Source organism: Panicum virgatum, chromosome 2N, assembly GCF_016808335.1.
Source record: "Panicum virgatum strain AP13 chromosome 2N, P.virgatum_v5, whole genome shotgun sequence".
NCBI lineage: Eukaryota > Viridiplantae > Streptophyta > Magnoliopsida > Poales > Poaceae > Panicum > Panicum virgatum.
Genome location: NC_053146.1, coordinates 2,865,502 through 2,879,360, shown reverse-complemented (window position 1 = coordinate 2,879,360; position 13,859 = coordinate 2,865,502). Strand labels below are relative to the sequence as shown.

The window sequence follows — 13,859 nt, the reverse complement described above, 5'->3', positions numbered from 1 at the left end:
ATAGATTGGACATTGCGTTTTGACGATGAATTAAACATGTTGACTCATATCCATGGGACCTAAAAACTCCTATAAGTATGATCTCACAAACTTATTAGTCTCATTGATTATGTTGTCACTCAATCACCAAAATCACAAACAATGACCTAAATGGGACCATATTCCTTACATCTACCCCAACGGGAGGCTCGCCGGCACCACCGGGTTCATGTCCCTCTACCTCCTAATGGACGAAGATGAAGGAGGCGGCGGGGCAGCCGCCGCCGCCGCAGCCGGGGACGACGTCCACGTGGTGTTCATTTTGATGATGTGCGACGTGGGAGGCGGGGCGCGGTATCTCACGTCCGGCAAGGTCGCCGCCGCCATCGGCCGGAAGGGGGACGCGTGCAGCTACGAGCGCTTCGTCTCGCGCGAGCACTTCGTGGAGTTTTTCAAGAGCGGCGATCGCTTCGCGATCCGATGCGAATGCGACCTCACCGTTTTTCCGGCGGGCAGTCGGCCAGAGCTCGGAGCTAGCCGCCGAGGTGTTGTCGTCATGCTCTCTAGCCACTCGAGTCCATCCGGCGAGAAGGCGCCGCCGCCAACGCCTGCCCCGGTGAATCCATCCGTCGGGAGGCTAGCACCACCGCCGTCATCTGATGGGCCAAGGGGACAGCCGCCGCTGGAACCGCCCGTCCTGAGGGCCAGGGCGCCGCCGCTGTCCGGGCTGCACGCGGATAGATCTAGGCCGCCTCCTGGCGACGAAGGAAGGGGCAGACGTGGAGTTCGAGGTCGGCGGCAAGATTTTCGCCGCGCACAAGTCCGTGCTCGCCGCCCGGTCGGCAGTTTTCAAGGAGGAGTTCTTCGGCCCGACAAAGGAGAAGGACACCAGCTACGTGCGCATCAGCGACATGCACCCGGAGTCGTTCGAGGCCCTCCTGCATTTCATGTACACCGACTCGTTGCCGGAGATGACCATGAATTCACTAAAAGATGGGCCCGTGCTCGCCGAGGATCTCCTCATCGCCGCCGGCCGGTACAACCTGAAGGATCTCAAGTCACTGACGGAGAACAAGCTGTGCAGCCATGTCGGCGTGAGCACGGTCCTGCTGATGCTGGCAATAGCGGAGCAATACCAGTGCTGCAAGCTTAAGAAGATGTGCCTAGGGTTCATCGGTTCTAGAGCCAATGCGTGGGCGATCATGGCGACGAACGACATTGAGAATCTGGCAAGAAGCAGTCCCTCCGCCGTGAAGGATGTGATCGTTGAGATTTTGAACACAAGGATGGCGAGGAGCAAGCGTCTCATCAAAGCTTTCATTTTTGCTTGCTGTTTCCAGATGCTCCTTTTGGTGTTTATTTGGTATTCTTAAAAAACATTAGAGATGCAGATTCTTCTAGAGAAACACTACGGCAAGCTTAACACTGGCTTGTATTGACGAAGTTATTTTAGTTTCAGCATACGTCGTAATCGTGTGGTACTTGGTCATTTTTCAAGAAATGTTGTGAGCTTTAGGTTTCCCTGTAGGAAAAAGTTTGGTTTAATATACACCCTTAAACTATCACAAAAGTCCAATTTTCAACCATCAACTATGAAATCGGATAACAGAGACCATCCAACTGTTGAAACTAGACAAATTTAGCCCCTTATTATAGGTGGTTTTCTATTTTATGAGAAATAAAAAATTCAAATTTCAACTAAGAATTCATAAGTAATTCATTTTAAGTTAAAAAATCATGAAATAAGGATCAAAATTTTTCTAAATATGTAACTATCTTTTGGCACAATACTTGTAAGTTATTTGGATCTAATTCTTTTTAATAACTAGGATTCAAATAGAGCAATAATAGATATGTTCATATTTTTAGAAAATTTTTAGTACTAATTTCATATTTTTCTAATTTAAAATGAATTAGTTTTGATTTTTTTAGATCTAACGAGAATTTTTTTAAAAATATAAAACTACATTCGAAACCACCCTAAGAGCCAATTTGTCCGGTTTCAATAGTTGAATGGCCTCTGTTGTCCGACTTTACAGTTGAAAGGTTTAAAATGGACTTTTACGATAGTTGGAGGCCATAAATCATACTTTTTTCTTTCCTATATGCGCGTCTTTTTGCGCATTTAGAGCATCACATTCACCTTAATTATGTGCTTTCTGTGATTTTGAAGAGGAGCATCCATTGTGCACCTGTACTGGAGCAGCTGTGCCATGGACGATAGTGGTGTTCTTCCGGAGTTCCAATGACCACTACCGGAAACCGCCTCTTTGCCGAGTGCCAAGTGGTTCGCCGAGTGCCAGAACACGGACACTCGGCAAAGAGGACGTTTGCTGAGTGCCGACGGTGCAGCACTCGGCAAACACACGGCACACGGTGACCATAGAGGGCCTCCAGGAAACCCTCTTTGCCGAGTGCTAAAGCCCAAGCACTCGGCAAAGATTTGAAGTTTGCCGAGTGTTAGAAGATGGGCACTCGGCAAATATTCAAACTTTGCCGAGTGCTAGAAGCCCGGTACTCGGCAAAGTTTCGAATCTTTGCCGAGTGCCGTACCGTTAGGCACTTGGCAAAGTCACGGTTTGGCTCTCGGCAAAATCTTTGCCGAGTGCTCGAAAAAAAGCACTCGGCAAAGTCCGTTTTGCTGTCACAGGGTTTGGTCTTTGCCGAGTGTTTACCTTGATCCGGTAGTGGACGATTCAAGATGCTTGGGATCATTGTGCTCTTGTACGCAGTAATTTACAAAAGTGATTTCTTGCCGCATAATTGGGCAAAAATTGATAACTAGTACAATCAGGGTGTGCATATAATCAACAACCAATAAATCTGGTAGTTCGTTTGGAAGATCACGCGAAGGCGTGATTTGCAGGTCTACAACTGACGACGTGATCGCCAGAGAGAGAACGGCCGCGCGCCTCTAGCGTTCTGCCATGCCGGCGCCAATACCAAAGCCGCCGCCGCAACCATCAGCCCAGCAGGCAGCGACGCCGGCGGGAGCATCAAGCAGAGCGCCTCCACCGGCCGTGAGGGCGCTGCGCTCCTCCATCTCCATGTCCAGCCTGCCCGCGGATCTCGGCCGCCTCCTCGAGACCAAGCAGGGGCGCGGACGTGGACTTCGAGGTGTGCGGCAAGGTGTTCGCCGCGCACAAGATCGTGCTCGCCGCCCGGTCGCCAGTCTTCATGGCGGATTTCTTCGGCCCGGCCAAGGAGAAGGCCACCGTCGCTGCATTACATGTACACCGACTCGCTGCCGGCGACGGTGAGGAACGCGAGGGAAGAGGCCGCCGTGATAGCCCAGGATCTGATCGTGGCGGCTGACCGGTACAATCTCAAGGACCTGAAGCCGGTCACTGAGAACAAGCTGTGCAAGCACAGCTTCAGCGCAAGCACGGTGCTGCCGATGCTGCTGGTAGCCGAGCACCACCAGTGCTGGAAGCTCAAGGACAAGTGCCTGGTGTTCATCGCTGCTGGGAGGAACACGAGAGCGATCATGGCGACGGATGACGTCGAGCATCTGGCGAGGCGTTGCCCCTCTGTTGTCAAGGAAGTGCTCACCAAGATTCTGGACTCAAGGGAGGCGACGCCAAGCAACCCTCTGATGGTCAGCGTAGATGCCTCCTTCTACATTTATGCCTTGATTTTCATGGTGCCCTTGGGCTTATGTGTTCTTCTTCATGTGTTATTCCGTTAAAATTGGTGATCTAGTTGTCGATCAAACTCGAATGGATCGGAGCTTGTGTGGCTGATCTTTACACATAATGCTCTTTTTTACACTCTTTTTCAAGAATCGGTTCAGTTCCATTTGAATAGATAATGAAAAGAAAAATCCAGTACGCATGCATTTTGGCAGTCTTATGTCCTTGTTTTTTGTCTGGTTCGTTCTAGCTTGCCTGCATGTGTATGTATATTCAAAGTTTATGAATTCTGTTGTGATTCAGAAGAAAGGGAAAAAGAATCTCTGAACTATGTGAGAACATCACTGCCGTGCCATGCCAACCTTATGTTATGAAGGGTGAATTTTAGTAAGGAGCCTGCGGGCAGTAGTAAATTTGGCGTTAACTAGCTGTTCACCAGTCACAAAAAGGTTATGAGTTCAGCATCTACGTTTGAAGCGGCACGATGCATTTTGAGTTTCACTTACGATGAGATAGAAGAAGGGGATGCAACAACAGCTTAGGAACATGCATGTTGTGTGGTGTATGTGACACTGTCTTTGCAAGTTTCTTGAGAATGTGCAAGTAAAATCCTATTCACACAGAGTACAGACCTACAGTGGCATGTAAAATCCTACCTACACGTACAACTCAAAATTTCAGCGACGGAACAAGATGGTCAGCTCGGCTCGGCTCAGCTAGTTGCCAATCTTGTGCAGCGTTGATCTCTCTTCCTGTAGCATATGCCTGGAAGAAGTACCAGTAAGCTTCTTGGTTTAAGAGATTGTGTGCCGTTCTGAAACTCAATCTTGGTCAACCATGATACGATTTTATTAACAGAAGAACATCTATCATCATTTATCAACATCTAGATCAATACACCTACTTCATCTAAGGTGCCGATGCTTGATTACACCATCGCTTACAAGAACCATTACGCTGTAGTGATTGTGTGGCGCAGCGGCCTGATTTAATCGTCCCCGCCGGCAAGGCTCGTCTCCTGAATCCTGATGCAATGCCATTGCTAGCCATCAGCACTAGACGTCTGCTTTAGCTGCGGTCTGAGCAGAAGCTCTCGGCTGCGTTCTTGCTACGTAGACATCCCTATTCAGAAAGAGAGATACGAGAGAAACAATACCATGGGTTAGTCCATGATCCTTGTTGCCAATGCCTTGGCCTAATACAAACTGAAACTTATCTGTAACTGCAAAGGTAGGTAACAAAGTTCTTCAGAGAAAAAAAATGCAAAGGTAGGGACTGAAGAGTATGTTGATTGGATTGGATGTCTCTGCTTTTGCACGAAGTTAATTCAGAATCAGGTAGCAATCAGGGAACAAATTGCAAGTTTCTTCATAATCAGGTGGCAGCAGCAGAAGAAGAAAAAACAAGGGAACAGAAGAACAGGAAGCAAGTCATCCCTTGCGTCAGAGTTACCCACTGCGTCAGGTAACAACCGTCTTATCTTTGCTAGATAAGTATATATCCTTTCTTGTTCTGCTCCTATGTTTGAAAGTTTCATCGTAATGCACGAGTGGCAGCCTTCTGCAGTTTCCACCAACAGACAAATTGTACACCGTACTGTTGAAAAAAAGGGAAATTGAATCGTTGGCTCGGAGCTGAACTGGATAGCTTTCTTTTTTTTTTTTTTTTTTTTTTGAAGCGGCAACTGGATAGAGAAGCTTATTTTATTTTTCATTTTTTTGGGGCATCAGACTGGGGCATAATCACTCCATTTCAAAAGTTAAATCAGCTCATCACCACTGTACTAAATATGGTTTGACCCTGCTGAATCAACTGTGCCCCCATTGTCATCCTTGGTCAGAACTCATAAGAACACCATTGTTGTATTGCTAGCAAGTGAAAAAAAAATGATCTGGAACACAAGGAAATATGCCCTCTTACAATGATTTGGGGAAACACGCAAACTTTCCATGTCAGTATAGGAGGAGAAAGAGACAGGCAAAATGGAATTCGTTGCGAAGATTTCATGTACTGAAGATGAGCTTCGTTGCGTTGCCCTCTCTTGCAATGGTTTTGACAAACAGCAACGAACATTCCATGCTACTACTACTACAGCATGACCCACAGAAATAAGCAAAAAGTTACCTATTGAAGCCTACATTATTAAGTCCATATAGTATCAAATGTAGCAATTAAACATGAGCTCCATACATCGCTACACATAACAATCATGCAAGCTTCATTCATTCAGTCTACAAAACTGATGGATGCTGCATTGTACTGAGCAATAACCACCACCCATTTTGAGAGAAGTGACCACCTTCAGCCCCTGCCAAACAGTCAACTGAAGGTTCAGTTCAAGGAGGGCAGCAAGTACAATGTCAGGGACATTAAGCGGAAATAAAGATAGGAACTATTACCTTACTTGGTTTCCCCCTCATCATTTAGCATGAAGCCACTCCACAGTAGCGAGGTCTCATCTTTTGTGTCGGCCGAAGTGACGATAGTCACGTTGAATCCTCGGATATGCTCGAAGATCTCAAAGTGATCTTCCAGTTCCGGGGAGAACTCACAGAACTCCGTCTCCATGAAGAACTTTATGGTGTTTTCCCGAATTTCGGCCCGAGAATGTAACATGGACATCACTGTCAACATTCTGACCAAGAAATTGTACGTTGCATGCCCTCGGAGAACACTCTGTCGTGCAAAGGCATTGCCACTGTCTTTGCCAGCCCCAATGAATGGATTGGTTCGAGCAGACTTTCTTGCTTTAGAAAAAGGGTCACTTTGTACCTCTTTGAATCTCTGGCCACTCAAAATCTCCATTGCCAATTTTCCAATTGGAACCCTCAAATCAGAACCTGCTTTTGGTGCTAATCTGATTCCATACAATCCAGGAACTTGCATGATATTGGCATGGTTCTGTTTCAGCAACAGATCCTGACGTAGTACATCTTTGTAATGGAAATGTAGTGGAAGCATCATGGCTGTTCCACTTTTCTTTGCAATACGTGATCGATTACGCTTTGGTTTGGGTGCATCCAATTCCAAGCTCATCTCTAAGTTCCCCACTGCTTCACTGGATGGTGCTGCATAATGACGAAGGCCATGTGTGGAAATTTGTAATTAGCTAAGTGAAAACATTGCCTTCATATAGATGCATAAAAAAATTAAAGAAAATGTTGAATTACATGTAGGGTGATGGAACCAAAACGAAACAGAAAAAGGAGATGGAGCAAGGACAATTCTTAACTTAATTTGTTTGTCTAATATGATAGTATTGGACCAAGGAAAAGTTATCTATGTCATTGGGCTGTGACCAGTAGGGGGGCATATATATTTCCCAAAAGCGTGCAGTGGCAGTCATAGTTTTATCATTAGTGATATTTGAAAATGTAAGATGACTGCATTTTTAATTGGCACACTTGTGAGATCACTTGTGTTATTCATTCAAGCAGCTACACACAAAACTGAATATGGTTCTGAGTTGTTGCCTTGTTGGAAATGTAGGCTGTCTGATTTGATCAAGATAGGTTTGTTTAAGCAGTAACAGAAATCATCAAAAAATGTGAGTGATAAAATTATTTTCGAAAGCCACAAGAAAGGATTTTGGGCAAGAATAAATTCTCCTGGGTCCCACACTACAGCAAGGTAAACTACCCATCAAGCCAATTAGCTAACATAAACATCAGTGATAAACTACTTTTTTGTTACACAGTGAGAAAATTTAGAAATGAAACTTTCATTGACTTCTAGTCGAGAGGAAAAAAGATGTGATTGAGAATGTGGAACAAAACAAACAGAGCATATATTCAGGGATCATGTTTCTGTGAGCATTGAGCCTTAAAAATTGCAACAATGCAAACAACCCCATAAGTTTGTTCTGTACCCTAAGTTCAACCAAGGTCATAAGGTGGTTCAGTTCCTTGCTTGCAATGGTTCTCACGCTCATCTAGAGTTAAGAAAAAAATGTGAGAGTATCAGTATTATTGGCGAAGTTCCAACATGCAGATGCAGTTGCCCATGTCAAATGTTTGAAGATATTCTACCATGGAGAAGCTGATCGATTGGTCATTGGTAAAATTCCATCACAGGTTTGAGGTCACTTTGCTAATGCTGAAGGAAATGCTACCATGGAGACTTTATGGTTTTATGTTTAGGCATGGAGACGGATAGTTTCACAGGCTGAAGTTGGTGCCGATGACCACGAAAATGAAAATCATAATCTTTTACACGAGACAGGAGGGTCAGTTCTTTGGATGCTACTTGTCTTGATGATTTACACAAGTGAGATGGAGAAAATAGAAATCAGTCAATCAGTCAACCAGTATGACTTGCATTTTCTTGCCTAAGTTTTTACCTCTATTTCTACAATTATACTAACACATAATGAAATTTGACATGCACATTTGTGAATGATGAAGGGAAAGTGATGGAGAGATTTCTTGGACTTCAACATGTTGAGAGTTGTACATCTATTGCATTGAAAGAAGCTTTGGTCCGTATGCTTTCAAGTCATAATTTGTCAATCTCTAATATCAACACATCTTATCGATTGATTTATCGTCTCTAACCTTGATACTACCAGTGGCAACAGCTCCAGTTGAGAGGATATTTTCAGTCATGTCCATTATAAAGACATATTTGCGTAGTAAAATGGGTGATGAATGGCTTAATAACTTAAAGATATGCTATAATGAGAAGGAGATATTTAGAAAGATTGGTAATGAAAAGATCAAAAGGAGGTTTGAAGAGAATTGAAAAAATGCCGTATGTTATCGACCAACTGCGCAGGTCGATGATTTGATGACAAGTAGTATCGACCGATCGATCAATCGATCCAGATGGAAGACGGGGAGGGAGTGCACGCGCACGCAACCTGATAGGAGCCGGAGGTGAGAGGTCGAGACGCGCCCGTCGGCGGCGACACGCAGGGGGGCGAAGCCCACCAGAGAGCGGGGATGCCGACCTTCCTGGCCAGGTAGCGCAGGGTCTGGTGGAGGACGACGGCGCAGGGTAGGAGACATGCGCGTGGCTAGGGTTTGGTTTCGCTCTTCTAGTGAGGGGAGGGAATTTTCCTCTTGTGCGGAGCGGGGGAATTTAGAGCCTGCTTGGTCTCGATCTCGGTGGTCTCGTACGTGACCAACGTGATTTCTGGGTCATCTAGTTTGAGGCCCCGCATTGAACATGTTTGCAGTTCATGCTCATGCATGCTCCTCCGATCCCTAGTGTATTTTAATTCCTTTTCTTCTGCTACTAGCAGTGCAACACAAGAATTTGTAAACGAGCCTTGAAAATTTGTCTGTTATATAGAGGAAAAGTGGTTCAACAGGTAAGATCAACTTTCCTACGGTGTGTATACGAGTCCGAGGCTAAAATGCAAATGCACCCACTCTGCAGTTGCAACCGAGAGATTACATCGATCCCGGGCCTGGCCCTGAATAAAAATCAGGACAAAAACTGTCCCCAGTGGATCCCAAAGTCCGTCGAGGGCCCGTGGGGATTATATGGCAGCAACAAATAGTCACACGTATATCTCAACACAAAGCACGTAAATCATCTCAATTTGCTCCGATCCAAGAGTTTATTAATCAAAAAACAATTGGGCGAATTGGGCCGCAGGTGGATCGTAGCCCTCAAATGTTGGATGTATCTTAGCAGGTTCTTGCCATGCATGACCATATTTGCAGTTCCAAGTGCCTCTGGTTCCTACATATATATATATATATATATATATATATATATATATATATATATATATATATATGTTCATTAACGGCTCGTCCATCAATTCCTTTTCTTCTACTCAGGTTACTAGTACGTGGAACAAAAGGAATACTGAAACGAGGCTTGGAAGGTTGGTCGTACTCCTAATTTTCTTAGGCTGTAAGAGTAGTGTAGGATAAAGATAAAGTTGGAGGAAGAGAGTGACTAGACATAAGTTTAATTTGGAAATGAAACGTTTGAGATGTCGTGCAAACACAGTAGGGCAATATGGTCTCTATTCAGGTGCCAAATACATGAAGAAATACTAGAAAACAGAGGAAATAAACACAATGGCAAGAAAACCAAGTGTCACATGTATGCTTGGAGGTCCATTTTTGCCAAGTTAATGTTAGGGGTGACAATGTGCCTGAACCTTGAATAGGAGCTTTGGATAGGAGCGCTTGGAGACTAGCTATCAATGTGCCTGAACCTTGAACTTATTTCTTTCGGGTTTCATTTCTAGCCTACCCCAAATTACTTGGGAAAAAAGGCTATGTTGTTGTTGTTGTTGTTGATGATGTTAGGGGTGACAAAACTGCGATTCTCTCTATAGGCTACCCAACAATGGCTGTCTGCCTCTTCTTTCCTCCCGATGCCTCCAACTAATAATATTTTTAGGTTGTAAAGAGTAGTGTAGCATAAAAGCTTAAAATAAAATTGGAGGAAGAGAGTGACTAGACATAAGTTTTGGAATCTACGTCCTGTGAATTGCTATCCAAGCATGCATAGTACTGTGGCAGCTTTCATGCTCCACTGCGGCCGTTCTGATTTTTATGTAGAGCTCAACCAACGCCTATGGGAGTATTCTGGCCATGTGCCACTATTTATGGCATTTCTTGTTTCAGCTTTATGGCATTTCTTGCTGTGCTGAAAAAAACAAGGTCCAAAAACTCAGATATTATTTCGTTTCAGAATCTCCTTGCCGCTGCTTCTGTGCTCTTCCTCTTCCTCCATAGACCCCTTATAAATTGATCCCTTCATGGGTTGATTTGCACTTCCAATTGCAATTGCTCACTCATACGAAGAGCACACATGGCAGACATGGGTGAGGAGGCGGGGGACTTGTGCAAGGTAAGCTAGAGATCTTCTGGGCGGCGGCATGGATGATTGGATGAACGGACGAGTAAGTTGGAGACGGGCCTCCCGAACGCCGCCATGCTAGCTCTATCCCAGCAGCTGGTCGCCGTGCAGCTCGGCGGACTGCGCTCGCCACCGCATGGCTCACCTCTTACGGCCCAGAGAAGAGAGGAAAAGCAGAGAAAGGAGGGGGTGAAGGACTGCAACAGCTCACCGCTCACAAAGAAGAGGTAACGCCACCCAAGAGTACAGCGAAACCAAACACAACAATATCAAACCAGGCTCCATAGATGCAAGCAACCAAACATGAGCAAATATACTAGTGAAGCCAGGCTTAGACTGACCTGGCTCCAAATCCTAACCAGGCTAGAATAAGCCAATGAACCAAACAGACCCTATGGTTTTACGTTTAGGCATGGAGACCGATAGTTTCACAGGCTGAAGTTGGTGCCGATGACCACGAAAATGAAAATCATCATCTTTTACACGAGACGGAAGGGTCAGTTCTTTGGATGCTACTTGTCTTGATGATTTACACAAGTGAGATGGAGAAAATAAGAATCAGTCAATCAGTGCATTCAATTTATGATCCCTCATAGCAGAGAGGTCTGCTCATTACTCTGTTTGCTTGTGTTCATAGATCGATGGAAAGCTGGATTGTCTTAAAGAATGGATCACCAGTTTTGAACGAAAAAAAAGAAACATTTGACAGTGCAACTGCAGGAAGTGAAAATCAATCTATGGCAATGACAACGAGAACCTGTAAAGTAGAACGCAGGGTACATTTCGAAATGCTCTCTCGCTTGACTCCATGAAGTAAAAAAATGAAAACCGATACCCCCAAACTCGCTCGCCTTGCCGCGCGAGTGAACTATGGGAACGCCGACGAGATCCTCGCCTCCCAGCTAGCCACTCACCGCGGTGCGGCAACGGGGCGTCACGCGCACGGAGCTAGGGTTAGCGCAGGAAGCTGAGCAAGGGGGGTCGGATGAGGAGCGGACAGACCTGAGTGGCGGGGACGGTGCCTCGGCTTCCAGGACCGGCAAACGCGCCGCAGGGGTCGGGGACGCGGTGGCCGCGCGCCGACCGGGCCGCAGTGGATGCCACATCGCGCAGGAGTCGCGCCGCCATGCCGCCGCTGCCGCTCTTCTTCTTCCCCCTTTGGTTGTTCCAGCAGAGGAGGCTCCTTGAGCGGCCTCACTGAGCCATGTTTGGGCTACAGCGGGCCGCCATCTGTGTGCGAAGGCCCATTTAAAATTCACTCAGAGGAGTTTTTTTATTTTTATATTTTTTTCGATTTATCAAAAAATATATGTCGTGATTTTTTTTCCAAAAATGACACCCAGCCGCCAGTTCATCAGGCGGAAGGTTGTTACCGCCGGATGAACCGGCGGTAGGATCGTACCGCCGTGGGTCGTGGTGGGCCGGACCTTACCGCCGGTTGAAACGGCGGTAGGTGGAACCTACCGCCGGATGATCCGGCGGTAAGCACCTACCGCCGTTTCAACCGGCGGTAAGTTCCTGCGTATTAAAACCGCACGCGCCCGCTCCCCCAGCGCCGCCGCCCGCCGCTCCTCCCACGCCGCTGCCCGCGCGCTGGCCCGCGCCGCCGCCCGCCCGCCCCGCCGGCCTCGCGCACGCCCGGCCCCCGCGCGCCGGGCTTTGCCGGCGGCGCGGCTCGCCGGCGCTCCCCCGGCCGCTGCACCGAAGCGGCGCTCGCCACTCGGATCGCAGGTACATTTTAAAATTGAATTTTAGTAATAATAGTTGGTAGATTAGAATTAGAAATATTAGTGATTTTGAATATAGTTTTATTTGTAGAAATAGTTTTACTAAATATTAGTGATTTGAAAATAAGTTATTTTGATACAAAATCGTAGAACATGTAATTGAAAATATTAGTTTACATACGAATATAATTGAAAATATTAATGAGTTCAAACAGACATATTTGTCTCATAAAAATATTATTAATTAATATTATATTACAAAAAAATAGAAATTGTTGTCGGTAATAAAAATTGTAGAGAAATAATTAAGATAGATGTAAAAATAGCAGAACTATTTTTTAGCATTGATTAAATTCTAAGGAAGAGTAATTATTGTCGTAAATATTGGCAGGCATGTCAGAAGATTTGTATTTTTTAAGTGTTCTATGGGTCAGGAGTAGTTAGATATGGTCCTGAAGGGGTAGATTTGTCAGAGTTTAGCTCGATCACAAAAAAAATACCCCGAGCTAGAGAGAGGACTTGGATTTCAATATCCAATTGGCTATTTAAAGCTTTCGGCCTTAGTCGAGATGAACATGAGATCTCTGTCATGGCAGTGGTCAGTCGAAGGGAACCAGTATTTTGGGAGCTATTGCCGCTTGAAGGGACGCAAAACTGGAGGAACTATGTCAATATAAGTAGTAGCCGAGGCTTACCGCTTGTGTTGTTTGTTCAAGCATTCGAGAAGATTAGTTTTAGAACTGAAGCGGGCGGGGATCATGAAGGCCAGGGAGATATAGTATCGGAAGAAACTGAGACGATGCATGAATGTCATGAAGAAGGTTGTGAACTCGAGATTTTAGAAGATGATAGACATGCTGCACACGAACCTCGTCAAGCAACTGGTCAGGCTGATGAAGGGAAAAACATTCCAGAGATAGTTGAAGAGTTTCAGAGGGAGGGTGAAGAACAGCACAATGCAATGAATGATGACTCCTCAGATGATGATGATGATGATGACAAAGATTATCATGTCCCACACAACTGGTCCGGTTATGATTTTTCAAAATTAAGTGTAAATGAAGGTGAAGCGGTGCCTTGGGAGTACAGGCAAAATGAGGTATGCATCGGTTCGGTGTATGCCAACAGTGACAACATGAAGGAAGCTATAAAACGTTGGTCGACTCTCTCTTTGCAAAGACAGTTCAAAGTTGTCAAGAGCAGTCCGAGAACATATGACGTGCGTTGTGTGAGAAGCGAATGTCCTTTCAGGGTGTATGCTTCTATGGGCAAGTGGCAGGATTTCTGGGAGGTCAAAAAAATTGTGGAGCACACATGCCTGCTTGAGCAATTAGAACCACAGCACCGCAACCTCAGTGCAGGTTTCATAGCTAACTACATGTACCCTTTGATCGTGGACAATCCTAGTTATGAACCTAAGTCAATCATTTGTGCTGTTGAGGAGGAGTTTAAATATAAAATTAGCTACAACAAAGCTTACAGAGCGAAACAGAAAGCGCTGCAGATGAGGTGGGGGACGTATGAAGCTTCGTATCACAATATGCCGGCATTGCTGCACACTATATGTCTTAGAAATCCTGGTAGCTACTACGACTTGAAAACGTATCCATGTGCCCAGAAGCCTGGAAAGCAGGTACTCCAATGGTCGTTCTTGGCCTTGGGCGCTTGCATTGAGGCATTTCCGTACTACCGACCA

The 13,859-nt window shown here is 45.6% G+C and overlaps 3 protein-coding genes across 6 annotated transcripts; 2 read left to right on the top strand and 1 right to left on the bottom strand.

The window, feature by feature from the left end:
* Positions 1 to 208: 208 nt before the first annotated feature.
* LOC120659126 (BTB/POZ and MATH domain-containing protein 2-like) lies at positions 209 to 1,352 on the top strand. Its single transcript, XM_039937181.1, has 2 exons — positions 209 to 595; positions 747 to 1,352. The coding sequence occupies exons 1-2, from the start codon at positions 209 to 211 to the stop codon at positions 1,350 to 1,352; spliced, it is 993 nt and encodes a 330-aa protein (XP_039793115.1).
* Positions 1,353 to 3,208: 1,856 nt separating this feature from the next.
* Positions 3,209 to 4,683, top strand: LOC120659125 (BTB/POZ and MATH domain-containing protein 2-like). Its single transcript, XM_039937180.1, has 2 exons — positions 3,209 to 3,577; positions 4,591 to 4,683. The coding sequence occupies exons 1-2, from the start codon at positions 3,209 to 3,211 to the stop codon at positions 4,681 to 4,683; spliced, it is 462 nt and encodes a 153-aa protein (XP_039793114.1).
* Positions 4,684 to 5,612: 929 nt separating this feature from the next.
* LOC120663039 (60S ribosomal protein L5, mitochondrial-like) lies at positions 5,613 to 6,923 on the bottom strand. Of its 4 annotated transcripts, none has more exons than XM_039942066.1 (2): positions 6,011 to 6,923; positions 5,613 to 5,919 (listed from the first exon to the last, which is right to left on the bottom strand). In XM_039942066.1, exon 1 carries the CDS (start codon positions 6,645 to 6,647, stop codon positions 6,012 to 6,014), a length of 636 nt encoding a protein of 211 aa, XP_039798000.1. In that variant the 5' UTR covers positions 6,648 to 6,923; the 3' UTR covers positions 5,613 to 5,919; position 6,011. The 4 variants fall into 4 exon arrangements, with proteins under 4 accessions (XP_039798000.1, XP_039798001.1, XP_039798002.1 ...); XM_039942067.1 differs by having other exon boundaries at positions 5,807 to 5,934; positions 6,011 to 6,602; XM_039942068.1 differs by having other exon boundaries at positions 5,807 to 5,934; positions 6,016 to 6,602.
* Between the last annotated feature and the right edge of the window lie 6,936 nt (positions 6,924 to 13,859).